Genomic DNA, 24,891 nt, shown 5'->3' on the forward strand with positions numbered 1-24,891 from the left:
CAGATGATCCATGTAAACTACAAACAGCGAAGGTGAAAGATTACAGCCTTGTCTAACCCCTGTAAGTACCCTGAACCAAGAACTCATTCTAAAATCAATTCTCACTGAAGCCCAATTGTCAACATAAATGCCTTTGATTGATTTTAATAATCTACCTTTAATTCCATAGTCCCCCAGTATAGCGAACATCTTTTCCCTCGGTACAACTGCCTATTCCTCTCGTAGTATTTTTCTATTACCTGGCACATACTGAAAATCTGATCCTGACAGCCTCTCGGGGGTCTGAAACCACACTGGTTTTCATCCAACTTCCTCTCAACGACTGATCGCACCCACCCTTCCAACATGCCAGTGAATACTTTGCCTGGTATACTAATCGATCAGATACCTCGATAGTTGTTGCAATCCTTCCTGTTCCCTTGCTTATAGATTAGGTCCAATTACTGCTTTTGTCCAATCTGAAGGTACTTTACCAACACTCCATGCTAATCTTACTACTCTGTGAAGCCATTTCATCCCTGCCTTCCCATTATACTTCACCATTTCAGGTCTAATTTCATCTATTCCTGCTGCTTTATTACAATGGTGTTTATTTACCATCCTTTCCACTTCCTCAAGCGTAATTTCACTAACATCATTTTCGTCCTGCCCATGAGCTTTGCTGTTCGCAACACCACCAGGATGATTTCCTTTTACATTGAGAAGATGTTCAAAATATTCCCTCCACCTCTCCAGTGATTCCCTGGGATCTATTATGAGTTCACCTGAATTACTCAGAACACTTAATTTCCTTTTTCCCTCCCTTCCTAAGATTCTTTATTACTGTCAAGAAAGGTTTCCTTGCTGGTTGACCAAGCCTTTCCAGGTTATTACCAAAATCTTCCCACGACTTCTTTTTGGATTCAACAATTATTTGTTTCTCTCTCTTTCATCTATGTAAATATCCCTGTCTGCCTCCGCCGTTGTTTGGAGCCATTTCTGATAAGCCTTCTTTTTACGTTTACAAGCTGCTCTCACTTCATCATTCCACCAAGATGTTCACCTTTTCCCATCTTTACACACAGTTGTTCTTAGGCATTTCCTTGCTGTTTCTACTACAGCATCCCTGTATATAATCCGTTTTATTTACTCATATCACGTAATTCGTTTCATGTCATTAATTCCTCTGATGAGGTTGACATCAGGAAGGGCATACGGTCGTAAGAACTTGCTATGAAAATTGGTCTCACTTCATGCTTCGACCCCATAGAGAAAACGGATAAGGGTATCATATTATATTATGCAATATTGGTACAAAATAACTCAGTGGCCAGTCATTTATCTCTGTTGGTTGAGCAGTAGGCCTACCATACTGTAAACCTGATCACTGCTTTAATTTTAATTGTCTTGTCTCGCGCCACGAACTTCCCTGCTATCGGCGTGTAGTCATTCCAAGTGACATCATGTTTCATTCCCGACTATAGAGTCCAAACTGTGTGAACGTATTCCCAAGTGGTTTCTTTAGAGGGTCTTTGATATTCCCAGCTGGGGTATGTGTGGCAGAAGCCACTGCTTCGGAATAAAGCCATGTTGTTGAATGTGTGCCAAACCACCAGCTGATAACTTGCGTATGTTACAAGCCATATTTCTGAATGTACCGGTATTACATAGTGTCCGGAGGCATTCTTTTGATAACTGCAGCTGTTGAAAGCCAGACCCTTATTTTTAAGTATATTTCGTGCTTTGTTCTCTACATTTATAACATCAGGATTTACCAAAACAACTTTAGAGAGAGACCGCATTGTTTAGATTAGGTATGATATCACCCGGATAGTGCCAAAAGTTCCACAACGGATAGAATGAAAACAGTTAACAGGAAGGTTTGTCACATTTATGGATATATACAGGTGTGGCGGTAATGTGTTTTATTATCATAATGTATAATTTTGTACGTTCATTGTCTCCCATTTTTTAAAACGCATGCCCTAGTATGTTTTGTCTGGCATCTCCGAAAATCAAATTATTTTTTTTATTATTTTTTTTTTTACGTACGCTGGCGAGTAAAACAATTGTGATTGGATTGTTTTTATCAAGTTTTCAACCTACTTCTCCCCCAAAAGGACCTATATTGGCCCAAGTAAATTTCCTGCAATATGATACCGGGAATCAAACTCACGCTCCAGAGAATGACAGCTAATTGTGCTAATCATTACGCTGGTGGACATTCATATGAAAGAATTATAGAGTATAAAATCAGACCCCTTAGTGAAGAGAACCTCTTCGAAGAAGAACAGTATGGATTCAGGAAGGGGAGATAAAACAACTGATTTAATCTTTACAGTCCGTCAGTTTATGGAAAAATACTATGAACACAACCGAGATATTTGTGGGTAGCCTTTGTGGATATCAAGAAACCTTTTGATGCTGTGAACAGAGAGAAGGTGTGGGAAACACTGAAGAAAATTGGAATACAGGATGACATGGTACACAGGATCAAGAATTTGTATGAAGATACCCAAACTGAAGTCAAAACACATGTAGGAATGACTGAAACCTTTGATATAAAATCTGGGTTAAGTCAGGGTGGTGTTTTGTCTCCACTTCTTTTCATCACTGTGATGAGCGAGATTCAGAGAAAAGTTCATTAAACCATTGGAGGTAAGAAAATTAAAGTTACCTTATTCGCAGACGTTATATGCATGTGGGGAGACTCTAAAGAAGACCTTCGAGGACAAATAAACTCCTGGACAGAAGCTGCTAAAGAATATGGACTCATCTTCAGCCAAGAGAAAACTGAGGTTATGGTCATGAAAAGGTACGGACAACCAGCGGGACACATTGAAATGGAGGGGAAATAGCTACAGATGAACCATCAGTTCAAATATCTTGGAAGTGTTATCTCTGATACTGGTTCTATAGACAAGGAAATTTCCCACTGAATTCAGGCTGGTAGCAACTTTTACAAAATAGTTAAAGACATAATATGGAACACGAAAATACCAACAAAATGTAAGAGAGTCATATATGAAACCTATTACGTACCAATCCTGACCTATGGTTGCGAAACATGGACCATGAGAAATAAAGATGTTAGTAGAATCCAGGCAGCAGAAATGAGATTTGTCCGTAGCATGATTGGTAAAACACGGAGGGACAGAGTCCATAATCAGGAAATCCACAAGCAGGCTCAAGTTGTAAGACAGCAGGACAGAACAACAGCGCAGTGACTGAGATGGTATGGACATATACGACACATAGGAGAAAACAGATTACCGAAAAAAATGTGTGATCTAAAATTTGTGATCTAAAATTTGTAGACAAAAGACCAAGAGGGCGACCAAGACTCAGGTATAGGGACATGGTGAAGATTGACATTCAACAGTGAGGACATACTTTGAAAAGCATCGAAGAAAGAGAGAAGTTCAGAGACCACAACTGGTGGAGAAGCCTCGTTCACCGACCCATCGCTTAAGATGGAACGACGTGGGATGTGTATATATGTATGTATTGGCCTGAGTTACGAGATATTAAACACAATCACTTTGTTAATGAGCTTGCATGCCTATATTAATAGGCCTAGCAACAACCGTGAATATTTCTTAACTAAAGTAAACTTGTTTCCTCATCCCGAGGTGGTGGGGCTCTTTCTTAGACAGGCTCCCAGTGGAAGGGAGTTGCATGTACCATTTTTACCTCAAATCAACCTTCCTGCCATTCGTAAATCTCTGGCAGTATGATACCGGGAATCAAACTCAGGCTCCAGAGAATGACTGCTAATTATGCTAATCATTACGCTGGCATACATTCTTAACTACAAAACACATTCATATATACAGTACATGACTGATGCGTGCTTGCAATGCGTGGGTCGGACACAAAACTATTCACCTATTTGTGCGACATCATCAGACTGACGGAAATTTTTGGGGAAAACGTTGTGACCGGGCGAGTTGGCCGTGCGGTTAGGATCGCGCGTCTGTGGGCTCGCATCCGGGAGATAGTGGGTTCGAACCCCACTGTCGGCAGCCCCGAAATTGGTTTCCCATGGTTTCCCATTTTCACACCAGGCAAATGCTGGGGCTGTACCTTAATTAAGGTCACGGCCGCTTCCTTCCCATTCCTAGGCCTTTTCTGTCCCATCGTCGCCATAAGACCTATCTGTGTTGGTGCAACGTAAAGCAAGTAGAGAAAAAGAAAACGTTGTGGATGTATGATTTCATGATTGAATTGTGTTCGTGCATAAATGAATGAATGAATACTGTTCTCACCCAGTCACGGTTAGCCACCAACCCAAGAGAGAGCATTCATGATTGTGTGGATGAATGTATGGATGGAACTGTATTTTTTTAAAAATTTAAAATTCTCTTTCTCAGTCATGAATAACCACCGACTTTGGAGAGAGTTTCATGAATGAATGAATTGAATGAGTGAATGAATGAATAAATTGAATTTCATGATTGAATCTTGTTCGTGCATAAATGAATGCTCTTCTTACCCAGTCACGGATAGCCACCAACTGGGGAGGGAGCATTCATGATTGAGTAGATAGATGGGCGGATGGTATAAAAAATGAAAAAGTCCTCTCTCCTAGCCACGGATAACTACCAACTTGGGAGAGAGTTGAATGAATGAATGAATGAATGAATGTCCACATGAAATTTAATAATTAACTTGAAGGAAAAAAGAATAACGGTACTACAGTACAACAATCTATTTATTGATATAGATGTTGATTCCCATAGGGAACCTGAAATATTTGTCCCGAATGAGTAAATATTGGAATTAATTTATTGCTGCATTTAATATCACATTTAAACTTCTAATAATTATATCAATTTCCCATGTTGTGTGCCCCCCCGCCCTCCTATATTTCTTTTTGACCTAGATGTTTCATTATTTTCGTTCATGCTTGTTTGATTTTTATTACTTCCTTTTGCCACAATACTTTTTAGAATAAAAAGTAATTTTGCAGCTCTTCCCGGTGCAATACATTCCTTATTTAATAATTTAATGATTCTGTAGAATTCTTTCTGCTTACATCCGGGTGATAGTGGATTCGAATCCCACTGTCGGCAGCCCTGAAGATGGTTTTCCGTGGTTTCCTATTTTCACACCAGGCAAATGCTGGGCCTGTACTTTAATTCAGGCCATGGCCGCTTCCTTCCAACTCCTAGGTCTTTCCTATCCCATCGTCGCCATGAGACCTATCTGTATCAGTGAGACGTAAAGCCACTGGCAAAAAAGAAAAGGAAGGAGTTCTTTTTCTCTTTCTAGGTTTTCTTTATATTCACTTCCTAGAGCCAATGGCCGTAGCCATGTGAAACACCGGATCCTGTGAGATCTCCGAAGTTAATCAACGTTAAGCGTGGTCAAGATTTGGGCCACACGCTGTTGGTGGGGGGTAGGGGAATGGGGGGGGCAGAAAGGAACTGGCCACCCTACCATACATAAACTCCGGTTCAAGCACACCTCTGCGGAGGTTCGAACCTGCCTTCGGGCAGAATACACTCTTTGCTTACCTCTTCCTAGATATTTTATTCTAATAGCGTCCGTCCCTGTACCAATTCTCAATAAATGCTCCTCTTCCATTATTTCCCCACAAAGTAATAAACGGTTCTTGTTATGTTTCTTCCTCTGACCCTTATTCTTATGTAGTCCCATTAGCCACCAATCCATACCTCTTATTTTTCTGTTTGGAAGCCCTTCTTTCTTACTTGACATTTTTTGGGTAATTTCACAGAATTCAGATAACGTCCTTTTATTTAAATCTAAGAATTTCATTTTTGTCCGTATTGAACTGAGAATGGAAGATAGGAAAACTTATAGGGTCCACCTTTTCAATACAAAAATGTTATAGTTTATTTATAACATATATTTGCCTATTTCCCACATTTTGGCTGATGACGCCAAACAGCGTCGAAACTAGTTCCAAGTGCAAATATATGTTATAAATAAACTATAACATTTTTGTATTGAAAAGGTGGACCCTTTTAAGTTTTCCTATCTTCCAACGTCCTTTTAGTCGTACATTCTGTCAAAATAATTTGCTTCTTTCATTCTAATCATTATTTTCTCGCACCATTTTTGTTTCTTTGTTCTGAATCTCTCTATCCTATTATTCTCCCATTCCTATTCTATCAAGCATCCTTTTAACTTTAGTTAACCAGTAATTATCCATTAAATATTTCACCTGGTGTTATGTTAAATTCAGTGTCCCCCCCCAGCTCCATTCCCCCAATATTTTATTACCTATCCAGTATCTGCTTGTATGGTTATAACGTCACATAGTATTCTGACTCTGCTGTTAGCTGTACATTCTGGGAAACCCATTATGATTTTGCAGAATTTATTACTAATTATGTCCAGTTCTCTTCTATCTACTTCAGTACCCCATATTTTTGCTCCTGTTATCACAGGAATGTTTAAAATATTTTTATGTAGCTTATAGTCAGTGTTGGGCATTTTCTTTTCCAAACATGCCATGCTAGATAGAGCAGCCAAGCCTTTCATTTTAACTCACCTTATTTGTTGATTCCACAATCCATTTAATGTTTATAATACCTAAGTATTTTATTTATGTTTTTACCACTTCAAGTTCTATGCCTTCTAACCATCATCTTTCTTTTTTCTTTAATTTATTTCCATGTTTAAAAATCATTACTTTTTTAAAAGCTTAATTTTCAAATTCCAATTCCTGCAATATGCACCAATTTTTCATACTGGTTGGTGTCAAAGACAGCAGAAGTATGTTGTCTGTGAAAACCAGGCCAGGAATTTTTCTGTTGTTCAGACATGGGCATGTCCAATCCTCCTTCCCTTCATGATCCAAAATATCGTTAATAAAAAGTATGAATAATATTAGTGATAATTTACATACCTGCTTAAAACCAGTATTTGAATGATCTCTCCTATCGCTAGGTCTTCCTTTACTTTCATATTATGCATATCACTTCCACATATAAATCTTTTATTGCCTTAATCATTTTATTCGACAGGCCTATTCTAGGCATAAAATCTCAAGGATAAAAAAGGCCTATTCTAGCCAGCCTCGCAGTGACAACCCATCTGCTGAATGAATTGAAAGCTTTTTGCAGATCTATTGATGGTATATATAATCTATCACCTTTTTATTTTTATCTATTTATCAATTATTGTTTTAATTATAAATATATTGTCTGTGGTTCTCATTCCTTTCCTGAATCCCGACTGGTATACGGAGAGTACAGAGTAATCCTGTGCCTGTTTTATAATTATTTTTGCTAATATCCTGATATATATTTTACTCAGCGTATCCACCAATGCAATACTCATGAAAAAAATAAATGATATGGCTTTTAGTGCCGGGAGTGTCCGAGGACAAGTTCGGCTCGCGAGATGCAGGTCTTTCGATTTAACACCTGTAGGCGACCTGCATGTCGTGATGAGGATGAAATGATGATGAAGACACATACACCCAGTCCTGGTGCCAACAAAATTAACCAATTATGGTTAAAATTCCCAACCCTGCCAGGAATCGAACTCAGGGCCCCTGTGACTGAAGGCCAGCATGCTAATCATTTAGCCATGGAGCCAGATATGTAATACCCCTGTAATTATTTGTATTCAGTCTGTTTTCCTTCCTTTTGTATATAGGACGTATTATTCCTTCTTGCCAAAATTTTAGGATTTTCCTACCATCAGAAATTTTTAATAATACCAATATAGTTGGTTATTGAACATAAATTTGCAGCTAACTCATTCCTGATTGCCAGTGTTTTGCCCCAGTGTGCTAAGTTGGGCTCATCAGTTGGTAAATAGCACACCTACCAAGACACATGGGTAGTGCATACCATGGAGGCCACTGCGTAGGATACTTAGAGCCACTGGCATTGCCAGGTATTCCAGGCTCTGATACGGGATTCTGGAGCTCTGTCGCAGTCTAAGGTCCACTATCTGTGTTTCCGTTTCCATGGTGGTTGGGCGAGTTTTCTTGCTGATTATTGGATGGTTTCAAGAAGTTCATTCCATATTTGTGTGTTGGTCTGTAGTGATTGTCCAAACTCTACTGTACGTTCTTTTAAGTATTAGAATCTATACGTGAGAGCTTAGACTTTTGGCACTTCTTTGTGTTAGGTATATGAAGCGGATTTTGGTCTGTGAGAGGTGATGATCGGACTCCACAAAACCCTTCTGTACCCTCACGTTCATAATTTCTGGAGAGAATTTTCTGGTTATCACCACATGATCAATTTGGTATTCCCCAATGTGGTTGTTTGGTGATGTCCGAGTTGTCATCTTCCATGGTGGTTTCTGAAAGTGTGTAGACATTGCAGCAGTGGCATTAATGCTGGATACTTTTTAGTGATTCATTGAATATTGTATTCAGGAGTTCATTTTAATTGAAATATACATTGTAGTTTACTACAAATTTTCAGGAATGTAGTTCCCAAGATATGTAAATTACTGTTTCTAAGTTTGATTGCAGTTTTTCCTTTGAAGATGCATGATCCACCAGTCAAAGTGATCACAATTATGAAATCGTGTTTCATGTACTGCAATTATGTGGATTCCGATTTTATCGTAGGTATCCATCAGCATCTTCAGTTTTCCTATTTTGATCAGCGTCTGTACATTGAGAATACCAATGAATTGCTTTCTCTTGGATTTGAGGATTTTTGGGTAGCTCCGACTCTTCCCAACATGATGTCCTAGTACCCCAGAATCCAAATGACAGGTTTGCCTTTGCTCATCTCAGCTTGGGCCTGAGGTAGTTGCATTGTTGCTTGTTTTCATCATACTAAGTTTGTGGTTAATTTTAGGTGGCGAGCCCGATCCCAGGGCTAGTGAGTTGCAGACACTAGATTCACATAAGCATAGTTAGTCCATATTTCAGCTGATGTTTTGGTGTGGTTGACAGATGCCTCTTGATGTTCTAGGCTGAATTCTCTTTCTCTTTTACTCTTCTCCTTTATCCAGGCTTGGAACCAGCAACAGCAACTACTTAGTTACTCAATCCACCCAGTAATTGCTGCAGGCAAAGTTGTTATTATTCATTCATTCATTCATTCATTTATTTGTACAGGCCACTGATTGACCACATAAAGCGTCTACTTGATTTGATATTTCCTCTCACTGTGTGCTTTCTTCCTTTCTTCAGAAAAAGTTGTTGCAGTCTTCAATTTCTTGACCTCCCGGCCCCCTTTTCACTTATATATATATATATATATTTTTTGTCTGAATATCCGTCTGTCGTGTATGTCCAAGTCTTTGATGCCAGCATCCTTCAAGTCTTCTCTAATTTCGGTGATCCACTTCATGTTCTTTATACTTTTGGTGTGTTGTTACTATTATTTATTTTCTCAAATATATATAATGTACATATATACACCTGTATATATATTTTTTAATAATTCTCTTTTGCTTTGCATTATTTAATTACAAACTTTGCAGTGGAAAGGTACAGACATCATTTTATGATCTAGTTTTAATACTCATTGTAGAGTATCTATCCTGAATATCATAAGTCATATTGATACAACATTGTTATAGATGTTGAGTTCCATAGGGAACCTAAAATATTTGTCCCAAATGAGCAGGAAAATTTATAATGTCCAATAACAACATTGTTATCCAGAGAGGACAGGGCAAGATGGTAATTACAATACCGTACCAGTGTTTTGCGGTTATGCATGATTAACTGCCCAAGCCGGATCGACATGTATGTGTACGGATGTACAAAACATAAGCCAGGAGCGGTTTGAGGAATACCTGTACGGACTAGGCTAGCGATGATTTAGATGTACATCTGTGTGCCATCTGTTGGTTGTCAATGTGAACTTTTAGATGGCTCACAGCACAGGGTATCATTCTGTGCAGGGGAGTATCTTTCTACCCTAATGTGGCATTGTGTTGGCGTAAAAAGAATTTGTTTCATCAACGTCGATCGTTGTAAACAACATGGCGGCGTCCTAGCATGGTCTGTATTTATCTAATGCAGCTCTCGAACGCATATTAAGTGAAAGTAGCTATGAAACTAATCGGAGTGATAATGATAATGTTCGTGATGTTGATTATACACTGCAGGAAATTACGTGTGATGTACATAATGATAGTAATATAAGTGAATGCTCACCCCAGTGGTCATGGACACCTGTTGATTTGAATTTTATTCCAACGGGAAGTTAATTAGGCATTTTATTACTTTGCATGCCACCTTTTCGTATGTAGATAAAACATCTGCATGATATGAACTGCGTATCCACTTATTTTGAACAAAATTAGACAAGTCGTTTAGAAGTTATAGCAATGTTTGTGACAGCATATAAAATAGTGATATTTTTCTAAAATTTATTACCGCTATAGGGTAAAACTTGGCCAAATTTTAATACCAACTTGAAGGGTTAAATGAACCCATATATGGAAAGTTGGTACTGTATTTTACAATAAGTGTCTGTCCTAATTATTATGTTTGATGCTCTAGTTTACCTGTTGTTTGTATTTTTAGTTCTGTATGTATATCATTCTTCTTTTCTTAGAGTTGGAAATGCAGCTGAAGGGATTCGAGCATCAGCAAACATCTGAACTGAAAAGAGAAATAATTTCAGCCGAGAGTGAAATGATGCAGCGAATCAAAGAACTTGAGAAGCTCGTACGCATGTTGAAACAGGAACGGGATGAAGCTGTCAAGGTTTGAATTTCTTGTTAATTTAGCTCACTAAGAAGACAGTGAATTGCTTTAGATGTTAGTGCATTTATACTGATAGAAGTTTTCTTCTGTCCTTCACAATCAGATGTCCTTTCAATAAAAAACTAATATTCATTTACAACAATTGACAGTGTTATCAAGCAATGTATTTGTTTGTATGCTTGTTACAATATACCCGAAACTGCAGACCTTTGTAAATCGAAGAGTGGGGTCAATGACCTAGCTGTTAGGCCTCTAAACAACAAACATCATCATCATGAAATCCAGGAGTCATCAACTTAGGGGTCGCCTCACTGGATCAGAGATAGAATTTCTGATTCATTATTTTAAGTTTATGGATTTGACCCCAATTGAGGTAGTTAAATTTTGAATGGTGGACAAAGTTCTTGCAACTTTTTGTCATAATTTTTATGCTAATGTGATTTAGAGTGGTGCATAAAGTTCATTTGACAAAATTAACTCTGCATTAGAAGCCATCCAGTTGAGCTATGCTTCACTTCTCGATGGCAGTATGATAAGAAAATTGAAATGTGTATACAAGCCACCTAAAAGACACGACATCTGAAGTTCTGCAACCTGGTAACTGAGACCAAGTTGTCATCGTCGAACTATAGGTATACTTTGATAGCTTAAACCATTTGCTGCACTAATTTTATGAACGTTCCAGAGAGGCACCATTCTCCATTTTTTGGAAGGATTGCCAATTATTTTTTGCGAATTGGTCCAAATCTGAACCTTTTGATTTTTCTTTCGTGGCAAATGCTCCACGATCTACAGCCTAGTTGAACAGGGAAGGCGAGTCTGTTTCTTGCCCCGAGACCTGCTTTCACTACAGTTCATTCTAAGATTATTGTAACTATCCTTGAACACTTGCATACAACTTGCTTCCAGTCTACCTCATTGTGATCTGAAAATACCTTTCAAATACCAGGAATCCACTTCCGTTGTCTAAGGATTAACATGCTACAAATATAAATCTACTTTTAAAGACTAGGGCAAAGCAAATACAACCTCAGCTGACATTATAGTGTACAGATATGCATTAAAATATTGCTCCTGACCATGATAAAGTTTCTCTGTGCTTTCTCACTGTAAATAAGGACAATTGTTAGGATGGGACCTAACATATAAGTCACGACTGCTTCCGTCTTAATATTAGTCCCAGTTAATTGTTGCTAGAGTGCAATCTGATGGCACAAAATCTTAGTTACGCACTAAATGAGGTTTGTATGTGGACGAGTTTCATGTGCTACTTCATGAGTGAGAGGGGAGGACCATTTACTCTTACAAACCATTTACTTTGCTAGTTGCTATGCAAGTGTCCACATCGACTCCTGGTCCGCTCGTCTCCTGCTGTCAGCAGGCCAGCTGGCAACTAGGCTTGATTTCACTCCCAGTAACACAGCAGTAGTTACCTCCTCCACTACCTTCGTTTCGCCTCCAAGCTCTTGGCTTGGCGCAGGTTTGTGGCATCCGATAGTAATCGTACTCTACACACACCAGCAGAGACACCACATAGACACTCATTACAAGATAAACCTTCACACTCTCTAAGTACATGGGGATGTTGACTAAGATGTCCCGGCATCTTTTATGGTGCAGCATCTTTGTCATCAAATCTCATGGTCGTTATGATTATGTGCGTTCTTCCTTAATCCACCGCCATTGTGTGTATGCAAACTGTAATTCACTCAGGAAAGCAACCTCACTTTCTGTAATAAAATGCACCTCATCAAGAAATGCAGCTATACCCCTACCTATTTTGCTTGCTTGTTTAGTGCATGAACTACTATGCCGTCGGATACATTCAAACAATACAACAGCTATGTAGCAGATGAGTTTGTGGTATTGAATAGTAATCGTACTCTAAACACCCCAGCAGAGACAGCACATTGACTATTAAAGTGTTCAACAGATTACCTGCTTCTTTGTGCCATTACAGTATTCTTTTCTTGTTCTCAATAAGTTGGATATCACAGATCATTTCATTGTAAATCGAGAACAGAGCCATGCGTGATCATCAACCTCACCTTGATTAAATTTTGTATGGGTTCTGATACAGGCAATACAGACTACATTGTGTTTAAAAAAAATATTTGTGCAGTTGGAGGAACAGGATTCTTAGGGTCACATTCATAGTCCTTCCTTAACTTGTTCGCAAACATTACCTAGTATCGTGACCTTTAGAGGATTTCATAGTCTTCCGACAAAATGCCCCTGGTCAAGGGAGTTTTAAGGCAACATTTTTGGAGGTGAGTGAATGTTGAGGGTGCTCAAAAACCTCCCATCGTAGCGCTGTAAACAAATTTCAGTATAACTAGTGAAAGTGGTATTTTGGCTTGGAATAACTTCCTTTCATCCACTACTAAGATGCTCTGATTTGTGTTCATCTTCTCAGGATGTTGACAAAACGGTATACAATTATAAAATTTTAATTTATTTACTCAAGAAAGGGCACCTGAGCCAAGGCTCTTACGGTGCAATACAAGATTAAATATTGGCAAGTTTACAAAATATTTACAATACAATAATAGCTTATTTCTAAATACTTTACGGTCTTGAAGAAGAGGAAACCCTTACAAATACATAATACCACTGTACATTACTTGGTTTGTAAGACTTACTGCTCATTTTCTTTTGTCCATTGATTATTTATTTGTTGTTTAAATTTTGAAATTATTGTTGCCTGTTGAATATGTTTAGGGAGAGCATTGTACACCTTCACAGAGTAGTGCCATAAGGAGTTACAACCATACTTACTAGTTTTTACAAATTTGGTATGAACTCTCTTTGCTCCTTGAGTGTTATGAGTGTATGTCAGAATTTATAATACAGATAGTGTTTGTATGAATCAGATTATGCTTAATTTTATATAGCATCATAGCTGAAGCTCTATCACATAACATGTGGAGTGGTAGAAGTCTGCATTTCTTATACAAATAATCTGTAGGTTTTAAGAGTGGTAAATTAAAAAGTATTTTTAGTGCTCTTTTTTTTTCTAAAATAGCAACTTTCTCAAAGAGTTCCTTATTGCAACATCCCCAAACATGAATCATATAAGTCAGGTGACTTTCAATGAGAGCATGATAAATAGATTTTAAAAACTTCTGGTTGAATTTATATCTGTGAAGCACTCCAATTGCTGGAGTTATTTTTTTGCATGGTTTTAACTTGCCTGTTCCAGTCAAGCATTTCATCTATTTTTAAACCTAGAAATTTAGTAAATTGTACTCTTGGTAAAGGGTGATTGAAGAATGTTAATGTAAGATCAAGAGGAGTTGTACATGAGGGCTTGTGAAAAATCATGTATTTGGTCTTGCTAAGATTAATGGATAGTCTATTGTTTGAAAGTCAAGTTTGTAATAAGCTAATGTCATACTGCATTTTTACTTCAAGTTCTTCAGCAGAGGTACCAACATAGAAAATATTTGTATCATCTGCAAAAAGAGATAATTGTCCTTGTAATTTTAGGGAGCCTATATCATTCACAAATTAGAAATAAAACTGGACCCAGTACTGAACCCTGAGGAATTCCAATTGATATAGGAAGAGATAAACTTTTGGCATTTTTATATGAAACGAACTGTGATTGATCACTGAGATAATCCTTAAACCAGCTCATCGCTACACCTCTTACTCCTGCATCTTCCAGTTTTCTGATCATGATCTCGTGATCAACTGTATCAAAGGCTTTTCTTAAGCCTATAAATAACCCAGAAGCTAATTTTCGTGAATCAAGAGCTTCCTGCAATATAATAATTATTTCCTCAACAGCATTGTAAAGAATAATTATTCTTAAGAAAGAATTTCAGTAATCTTATTTTAACAACTAACAAGATACCCGTGCTTCGCTACGGTATTATAATGACATTTATAATTGAATACTTAACGTTTTATATATAATCCGCCGAAATTCGCAATCTAACTCGTTTTCTGAGAGAATCCTCAAAATGCGTGATCTGACTCGTTTTTTGAGAGATTACTGCAAAGTTCCTCCCATTTTTCAATCTTTCTTTTCCAGCAATCGATTTCGTACTTCTCCGGCTAGGTCCAGGTATTCCACCCGGCCAGTTGGTCTCTAAATCTTTGCCATCTTTTCCTATAAGCATTTTAATATGAATCAAATCTTTGAGGAGATCCGGCGTGGTGTCATCTTGGGTGCCTTGGTGATACTGAACCCGCGGCTGGCCCGCAATCGTAGGCATTAGATGGTCAGGAGCCGTTTCCAGCACGGTCTGCACATTATGAAAATGGTCCAGAATATTATTATTATTATTATTATTATTATTATTATTATTATTATTATTATTATTATTATTATTATTATTATTATTAATGGTCTGGAACCCACAGCAAGATGCAAGACCGCTACTTGACGGTAAATTACATCCTCTGCTATTTTCATTGCTGACAATGTGACCAGCACCATCGTCGCGCGTAGACAAGTGCGCGAGATTTCTGGCGACACGAATGATACACTTCTGTGAATAATTGGCCCAATTATAGAGGTGAACAATTGCACAGTCAATATCATTCATATCGTTTATTTCAAATGCGTTTGAATTTTTATTTATATGCCAGGAGAATCTACTGTAATCTAACTTTATGAAAGATGGTTCTTGAAAACGAACCCAAGAAAGATTAAAAATGATCAGTTTGTGATCAGAATAAGTACATTATGAACAGTAAAATCAATTGGTCTCAACTCCTTTTTCACCCCACTGCCGGTAATTTGATTTATACCCCCCCCCCCCCCCGTGCCCAAAAAAAGAAGGCGTGTTTACTTATGTTTAAAGGAGATTCCAGATACCAATGTTCACGTCTATTAAGTTCTGAGATATAAGTATCCCCATAAAAAGAATTCACTTTTTTTCACTTCCTTTCACACTCCCCCCCAAGTGAATTTCCCGTTAAAAGTACTTGTCTCTTTAATAGTAAAGGATCTTCTAAATACCAATTATCACGACTCTCACATCTTCAGTTTTTGAGATGTGTGTCCACATAAAAGGAATTTAACTCCTTTTCACCCCTGCCCCCCAAAATGATCTCGCCCATAAATGCTTTTTTCTTTGTTTTTATAGGAGATCCAAATATCAGTTTTTACGTCTGTAACAACTTTAGTTTTAATTAGATGTAAGTATCCTTATACAGTTAATTCAATTAATTTTTCACCTCCTCCCCCCCACTTTCATTGGATTTTCAGAGAATACGTGTTTGTTTAATTTTAAAGCAGATTCCAAATACCAATTTTCACATCTGCTAAATCTTTCGTTTTTAAGATAATGGTATCCTCATACAAATAATTCAATTAATTTTTCAATTTCCCTCCTCCCTTTAGGTGGATTTCCAAAATCAAAAAACAAAAAAAATACTATTCTTTTATTTTTAAAGGAAATTCCAAATACCAAACTTCACGCCTGTAACATCTTCAGCTTTTGAGATATTAAAATAATTCAACCCCAATTTTCAGTCAATTTTACACCTCCACCCAAGTGGTTTTTCAGAAAACAAAAAATATGTTTTTTTAATTTTCAATAGAGATAAAAATACTATTTTTCACTTCGGTAACATGTTAAGTTTTTAAGATATACTGTAGAAATGCTCATTTTAAAATTTCACCCCTTTTAGTTCCCTTAAGTGGAGTTTCCAAAAACAAATCGCCAATATTTATTTATTTTTACAGGAGATTCCAAATACCAATTTTTACGTCTGTAACATTCTACGTTTCTGAGATATACTGTAGATATCGTCTTTCTAAAAATTCACCATAATTTGTCACTCCTGTTTAACCCCCATTAATTAGTTTTTCCAAAAACAAAAAAGTACGTGTTTCTTTATTTTCAAAGGAGATCCCAAATACCAATCTTCAGGTCTGTAATATCTTCTGTTTCTCCTCATTTAAGGCATTCAACCCCCTTTTCACCCTTTTTCATCCCTACTATTAGGATTTTCCGAAAACAAAAAATACGTGTTTCTTTATTTTTAAAGGAGATTCTAAATACCAATTTTTACATCTGTAAACTTTCAAAGTTTTGAGATATAGATACACTCATTTTAAAATTTCACCCCCCATTTCACCCTCCCATTAATTGGATTTTCCAAAAACAAAGAAATACGTGTTTCCTTATTAGTAAAAGAGATCAAAAGTACCAATTTTCAGGTCTGTAATATCTTCAGTTTCTGAGATATAAGTATCCTCATTAAAGGCATTCAACCCCGCTTTTCACCCCTCCTCTTGGGATTTTCTGAAAACAAAGTACGTGTTCCTTTACTTTGAATGAAGATTCTAAATACCAATTTTTACATCTGTAAACTTTCAAAGTTTTGAGATATAGATACACTCATTTTAAAATTTCCCCCCCCCCCATTTCACCCTCCCATTAATTGGATTTTCCAAAAACAAAAAATACGTGTTTCCTTATAAGTAAAAGAGATCAAAAGTACCTATTTTCAGGTCTGTTATATCTCCAGTTTCTGAGATATAAGTACCGGTATCCTGATTAAAGGCTTTCAACCCCTTTTACACCCTTTATCACCCTTCGTATTGGGATTTTCCGAAAACAAAAAAAATATGTGTTTCCTTATTTTTAAAGAAGATTCTAAATACCAATTTTTACATCTGTAAACTTTTAAAGTTTTGAGATATAGATACATTCATTTTAAAATTTCACCCCGCTTTTCACCCCCTTAGCGACGGAATATCAAAAAATCCTCTTTTAGCGAGCACCTACATCTTAATATGAATGTATTCCCAAAATTTCATTTCTTTATGTCCAGTAGTTTTGGCTTGGCGATGATGAATCAGTCAGTCAGTCAGGACAAGTTATTTTATATATATAGATTGTTTCTAATATTTTGGCTAAAATGGGCACGATAGAGATTGGTCTGTAGTTGTTTGTCTAATTTATCTAAGCCTTTATGGATGGGTATAACTTCGGCAAATTTTAACAATGTAGGAACTGTACCATCAGCTAACGATTTGTTAATAAATGCAGTGATGTATGGAACCAATTCGGTTGATAACTGTTTGAGAATTGTGTTGCTTAAAGCATAACAATCGCAACTACTGGAATTTTTTAGTTCTTTTATCATACTTGCTGCTTCTTCGTTGTCAGTTGGGTACAAGAATAAATAATTTCTTGGAGCTGTGTGATAACTATATGGATTACTGGTATTGGTTGTAATCAAATTAACAGCTAGATCTTGACCAATACTAGTAAAATATTCATTTAATGTTGCTGAAATATCACAGGGGTTAGTGATTATATTATTATTAATTTTTAGTTGAATATCACTATTGTTGCTATTTGTTGCTTGAAGTATCTTGTTAGCTAATTTCCAGGGATTTTCACTTAAAACGAACCTGTTACTGTAATTAGAACTTTCAGCTTCTCTTAAGTTTAGTGACTTTATTACAGAATATTTTATATTCATCTTTTAGATATTCTGAGACATACTGGCATCCACTTCCCAACCTATAATGCTGTCTCTTGATTTTCCCATATATTTTATTTTTATATTTAATGAGGTTGAGTAGTCATCCACGAACATTGTGAGGTTTTATGACTTGATTCAGTTATTTTCTTAGAACTGGATATGCTGGCTTCTGCTAAGAGATTAGTTAACTTATTAACAGTAGTTTCACAGTTGTCATTAGCATCAAATATCAAAGGCTTTTTAGATGGAAGTTTCCTGGCACTTTTAATGTCTATTTTTAGGGTGTGTGTTGTGGGATATTTAAAAATACTACTACTATCTCTTACTGGATGTCAAGATCACAGTTCAGTACATTGTAATCACTGAAGTCACTATAAACATTATACACAATTTTTTTACAGGGTGCATTAATATAAATATGATCCAAAGGTGTAGAACTCTTTTCTGTTACTCTAGTGGGGTATATATTATTACATGGCAGTTGGTCATAGCATTCTCCTAATTTACTCAACTCAATAGATTGCTGATTTTGTGATATTTTATCAATATTAAAATCCCCAATTGTAACACAAAAGTGCCTACAATTCTTGTTCCATATTTCTTGAAGTTCACTTAGAAAGGACTGAATTTATAATGTGGGTTATAGCAAGCTAAGATAAGTATTTCCCTTTGAAACCCACTGATTTCTGTCAATGGTATGTCGTATGGTTTATCTCTACAATTAATTGACAATTCTTTGGCTTGGTGCTCTGATTTAATATAGATTCCACCTCCCCTATTGTAATTTCTGGAGCAAAAATGACTGTCATAGTTATTTAGCATAAAATATTTATCTTCTTCAGGATACAGCCATGTTTCCACAATTATTATAATATCAGGCACTTGGGTTTGTTTTATTAGAGTGCACAGTTCTAGCCACTTATTACGAAGACTTTGAGCATTAACACCTGCGCTATGAATTTTCTGTTTTAGTTCTTCTAGATCATTTAACTGAATCTCTAAATCATCTAAGTTATCTACAGTATTCATCTTTAGATAATTCATGCCATTAGACTGAGAATAACATAACGTACTTACGCCGATTCTAATTTTAAGATGTCCTCTATGCTCCGTATGGTTACTACATGTGAGGTGTCATCTTTCCTAGCAATGATTTTCCCTTCTCTGGACCATATATACTTAAATCCTCTTGTTCTAAGGTCCTTTGCCCTCTTCAAGAGTCCCTTTGCTTTGGGAGTTAAGTGTTCATTTAAATAGATCGGCTGGTTCGCAGCATTAATACCAATAGCTCGAGATGAAATTTCTGGGCTTCTTTTTCTAGGCGCTGAACAATTCAGCCCTCTTCCATCTATTCACAAACTTCACAACTATCGGCCTTGGTAACGCTGGGTTTCTGGACGTTAACCTATGTGCGACGTCAATACCATTTTTATTCACGTCGCATCCGATCACCGCACCTATGCTACTGATAATGCTGTGAACATCTTCATTATGTACTTCCGGCACACCATGGATTTCCACATTGTTCCGTCTCGTATATTGATTGATTGATTGATTGATTCAACCTCTTCGTGTGAGTTGGAATTCAGTATGTGTAATTGTTGTTGCAACTCACAAATCTTTTGATCTCTTTGACTGAGTTCTGCCTTTAGATCGGTAATGATTTTATTGTTAAAGTCAATACTGTCAGTTAACCTTGCAATCACTTTCTCAACTACACGTTCCAATATGGCAGCTAAGAATTTAGAGCTACTCATAATTTGAATTACCTCTTTGGTTAGGTCAGATGAATCAGCCTCCTGAGGATCAGTAATTTCTCCTTGAATCTTCGTTACTCTTTTCTCCGCTACGCGGTTCTGGCTTCAGTCTGGCATTGGTGTGGGTGAGTTCTCCATCTTCTTGTTTTTGTTCTGCTTTTGATTTCCCATGCCTTCACCAACAAGACACAATAACACAAATCACGCTTATACTAATGAATTCCACAACTGTTTCATCTGCCACATGCAAGCATCCATTGAGATAGTTTTGTATAATATTTGGCTATCTTTTTAAGAGTAGATTAGCTATCTTTTTAAGAGTAGGTTGTGATTAAATATCCCGTTCAACATATGATATTGGAAGGTAGCCAATTTGTTTTAAAACTGATTTGTCTTTCATATTTCATTAATAATTTTGTATGTGGTGGCTTGTAGAGTTTGCATTGTTCAGATTTAAATTGTTATTTTAATTCATGACTTTTCAAAATTTCAAATGTATTACTGTCCATCTATATTTTCTGGTCTAGTAGATGTGGGCTAACTCTGGAGGAATATCAGCATGCCATCCCTCTCCTGCCTTGTAAAGAAAGTCACAGTCCAGCAGGGAAAGGCTAGTTAATACAAAACATCCTAACAGGGAAATGTTGATTTAAAATACATTATTACAGGATAAGTAGTCTTGGATTCTGTATGTCATTCTGGAAAACTTGAACCTTGAATAGCTACTGCGGTGTCATCAGCGTAGATGGACTGGCTGGTATGTTTTAACAGTGGCTGGTCTGGAGTAGATGTTGAGAAGAGAAGGTGCAAGGATACTTCTCTTAGCCAAGCCATTCTTCTTCGCTTTTATGCAGGGTCTTTCATTCAAAGTAGGGCCGGCCGGCGCGGCGCTGCGCGGCGCTGCGCAGCGGGTAGACGGGCGAGCTAACTTGGTGCCGGGAGAGCGCCCATATGAATCGCACGTAAATAACAAGCACACGTAACACATAATCAAAGTAAAATAATTTCTCACCTTTTCACAGAAGATGTTGAAAATGTCCTCCATCTGCATCTACACATTTCTGGCTTCATCTAAGGCAATTTTCATTCATACGCATTAGTTCATCTACGGAGATAGCCTCAATTTCTCTCATGATATTTTGAGTTCATTTAGAGTGTGAGGGTTGGTTGCATAAACCTTATTTTTCAGTTTTCCCTAATAAATACAAATTGCAAACCGTAAGATCTGGAGATCTAGCATGCCACATTGGTTTACTAATTACCCTGTTGTGAATAAACTTAACCATAATAGGTTAATATGGTTGTTTGATCCTGTATTGCCTTATCTGAATCTATTACAGAACTATTTTAAAATACATAGTTTTACTTGAGTCCGCCTTGTCAATCCACCTTATAATGATAGAAAACTATTTATTTTACCATACATGTTTTGGGAAATCATCCATTCCCTTCATCAGTGATGTCAGCTCAAAGAATAAAACAATATAACACTATCTTTTGTTTTTTACAATTTAAAGAAGTATTGTGTCCTCATTCACCATATCAATGAATGATGAAAATAATGAAATATTATGAAAATGATCATTACATAAAATTTTGTTGAAGTAAATGAGAATACCTACAGTAAGTTTATATAAATTTAAGATCCTCAAGTTTTTCTTCTTTTTGTTCCTTAAATGATCAAATGCTAGTTTATATAATGGCTTATCTTCTGTACTTCTGTTATTTAAACTTGATTCATTTTTTTATTTTTTATGCAAGATAAATTTCTAAACTTTCCAAAAAAGGAAAAATTCATGAATGTTTTGTAAAGTTTAGAAATTTATCTTGCACAAAAAAAAAGGTTTTGAATCAAGTTTAAATGAGAGAAGTATAGAAGATAATGTTGTATACAAGACCAGGTATACAGGAACACAACTATATTTTATTGCTTCAGGTAGTCTTAATAACATATATACATACATTCAAATAAAACTTTCCTCGAAACAGTATGAAAATTATAAACAGTTAACGTTGCTTGAAGACTGAAGTTCTAAAAAATGTACACTATATATACATATATACATGAATCTATCTTGATGCGAAAGTCCATTGAAAAGCTAGAGTTCTTGATAGTTGAAAACTATCTGCTCTATACCGTCACAAGTGTAATCAGTAGCGAAAGCTTGCACTGATAGAATATTAGTTGTTTCTGTAACTTGTCAGGAACTGACATTGAAATGCATAATTAGTAGAATACTAATTGATGTGTTTTAGCCTAGGTGGGACTGAGGGAATACTGTCATCCGGCTCGATGTGGCTGCGGGAAAAGGGAGCGGAGGCAGTAACCCGAGGTGAAACCTCAAACACTCAGAATCAGTCCACCTATTCGAGACACCTTTTTAAGAGGGATAGCCTCCGTGTTCGACATTCGGCGTAATCTGGTGCTGGGCACTGGCAAGTCCTCGCCTGTGGCTGGAAGGCAGCGCCTTTATATAGCTGGCTGATGTAACAGGCAAGCGCAGTGCAGACGTCTTGTAGAGTCGAGAACAAACCAGGCTGTTGCGTGCGCGGAGCAGGCGGCGGAGAGCGAGAAGCGCGAAGGACACACGACAGATAACCCATTATATAAACTAGCATTTGATTATTTAAGGAAGAAAACAGAAGAAAAACTTGAAGATCTTAAATTTATATAGGTTTTCTCATTTACTTCAACAAAATTTTATGTAATGATCATTTTCATAATATTTCATTATTTTCTTCATTCATTGATATGGTGAATGAGGACACAATACTTCTTTAAATTGTAAAAAACAAAAGATAGTGTTATATTGCTTTATTCTTTGAGCTGACATCACTGATGAAGGGAATGGATGATTTCCCGAAACATGTATGGTAAAATAAATAGTTTTCTATCATTATAAGGTGTATTGACAAGGTGGACTCAAGTAAAACTATTTTAAAATAGTTCTGTAATAGAATTACCGTTTTCTCGAAAATTTCCTCAAATTTGATGACTCATTAGCTGTATCCGTGGTTGCCGAGTCGTGCTAGAAATATCCAGATTGGCATTCTTTGTCCAGCAGTTGTTAAAAGATGGTACAAGAATGTCATTCCTATATCTCTACGCAGTGATTGTGGTTTCAAAAACTATAGGCCCTATTATACTGTCTGCAGTTACTGCCACCAGCACTTCCATTTTCACACACTAGATGAACTCAAACAAAATATCACAAGAGAAATTGAGGTTATCTCGGTAGATGATCTAATGCATATGAATGAAAATTTCCTTCGATGAAGCCAGAAATGTGTAGATGCAGGTGGAGGACATTTTCAACATCTTCTGCGAGAAGGTGAGAAATGATTTTACTTCGATTATGTGTTATTATGTGTGCTTGTTGTTTATATGCGATTCATACAGGCGCTCTCCTGGCACTAAGCTCAGCCAACCGGCCAGCCCCACTTTGAGTGAAAGACCCTGTAGATCATACAACTGCCTATGACACTGTAAACCTCGGTGAACTGTTGAAAAAAAATACACTAATGCACAAAAAAACACCAACTGACTTCAGTGATTGTTACTTTCCTGTGTAATACAGTGCTCTCATTTTACGAGAAAACTTTCACATCGTTCAGCCATCAACCAACTTCCGCTTCCCTGACCACGTATTTTGTTATTACTATCAGCAAATGAAGACATTTAGCAACTGCAGGATAAAGTAACTGTAAAATAATCGCATTATTTCAACTGTGGCCTGGCTGAGTGTCTCAGACGGTAGAGGTGGCTTACCTTCTGACTCCAACTTGGCAGGTTTGATTCTGACTCAGTCTGGTGATACTTGAATGTCAATCAATCAATCAATCAATCAATCAATCAATCAATCAATACTGATCTGCAGGGCAGTCGCCCAGGAGCAGATTCTCTATCTGTTGTTGTTTTCCTAGCCATTTCTTAAATGATTTCAAAGAAATTGGAAATTTATTGAACATCTCCCTTGGTAAGTTATTCCAATACCTAACTCCCCTTCCTATAAACAAATATTTGCCCCAATTTGTCCTCTTGAATTCCAGCTTTATCTTCATATTGTGATCTTTCCTACTTTTAGACACCACTCAAACTTATTCATCTACTAAAATCATTCCATGCCATCTCTCTGCTGATAGCTCGGAACATACCACTTATTAAGAAACAATGTTAGGTTTATGGTCCACTCAATCAATATGCATCACTTTACAAGTGAAAACTATTTTAATATAAAAACATATTAAACATATTTTGGGACATGTTTTGTCTCTATTTGAGACTTCTTCAGCTATAAAATCACGTCATGATCAGAGTCGTGTCATGGTGGGAAAAGAGAGGTAGATTGAAACACTGTTCTTTATTACAAGAAAAATAAATAAAAAATTAACACTGTTCTTTTGCATTGTAACAGTGATGGATCCAATAAGCCTGTATCTATTGTTATAGAAAAGTTTTAAAAACCCAGGTGTTTCAAAAACATTCCCTAGTTATCAGTTCAATATTTTTCCAACACCAACGCTTGGGCGACCACTGACATTTTTATAGGATTTCCTCGCAGGTTAGATACTTATGGAAACTCAGGAGAGGAAGATAATTCTGTTTATAGACAACTGTTCTGCCCATCCAAAGGACCTTGCATTCCTCCGTAACATAAAGATTTTGTGTTCCCCCCCCTCCCAAATACCACTAGCGACCTGCAAGCATTAGATGCAGGTATTATAAAGTGCTTTGAGCAGTGTTACAGGAAGCAGCTAGTGCAAAGAGCCATGTTTCTTGTGGTCAATGGAAAGAGAGCAGAATGAAGAGCAATGTCCTCCAGTCTACCATGAAAGTGTAGAATATATTGACGTCATTGGTGAGGGACTTTTGTATGCTGATTGGGGAAAAACTATTCAATTGAGATATATTCTGTAATTGTCCACCTTTATTCAATACAATACAATCAGCAAATATTAGATTAATGTTAATTTTAATCAAGCGTCAATTAGTTCCACATTTTATGTAGCTGAAAGGAGGGAGACTACGAGATG

At 36.8% G+C, this 24,891-nt stretch overlaps 1 protein-coding gene across 8 annotated transcripts in view; it reads left to right on the forward strand.

The window, feature by feature from the left end:
* The window catches only part of gek (serine/threonine-protein kinase gek), a 736,940-nt gene that overhangs the window by 266,549 nt on the left and 445,500 nt on the right, over positions 1-24,891 (forward strand). For all 8 annotated transcript variants that reach the window (XM_067151353.2, XM_067151356.2, XM_067151355.2 and 5 more), the window contains one exon: positions 10,494-10,645. In XM_067151353.2, coding sequence (XP_067007454.2) covers positions 10,494-10,645 — 152 coding nt within the window. The remainder of the gene's footprint in view (positions 1-10,493; positions 10,646-24,891) is intronic.

This window comes from Anabrus simplex, chromosome 7 (assembly GCF_040414725.1).
Source record: "Anabrus simplex isolate iqAnaSimp1 chromosome 7, ASM4041472v1, whole genome shotgun sequence".
Lineage (NCBI taxonomy): Eukaryota > Metazoa > Arthropoda > Insecta > Orthoptera > Tettigoniidae > Anabrus > Anabrus simplex.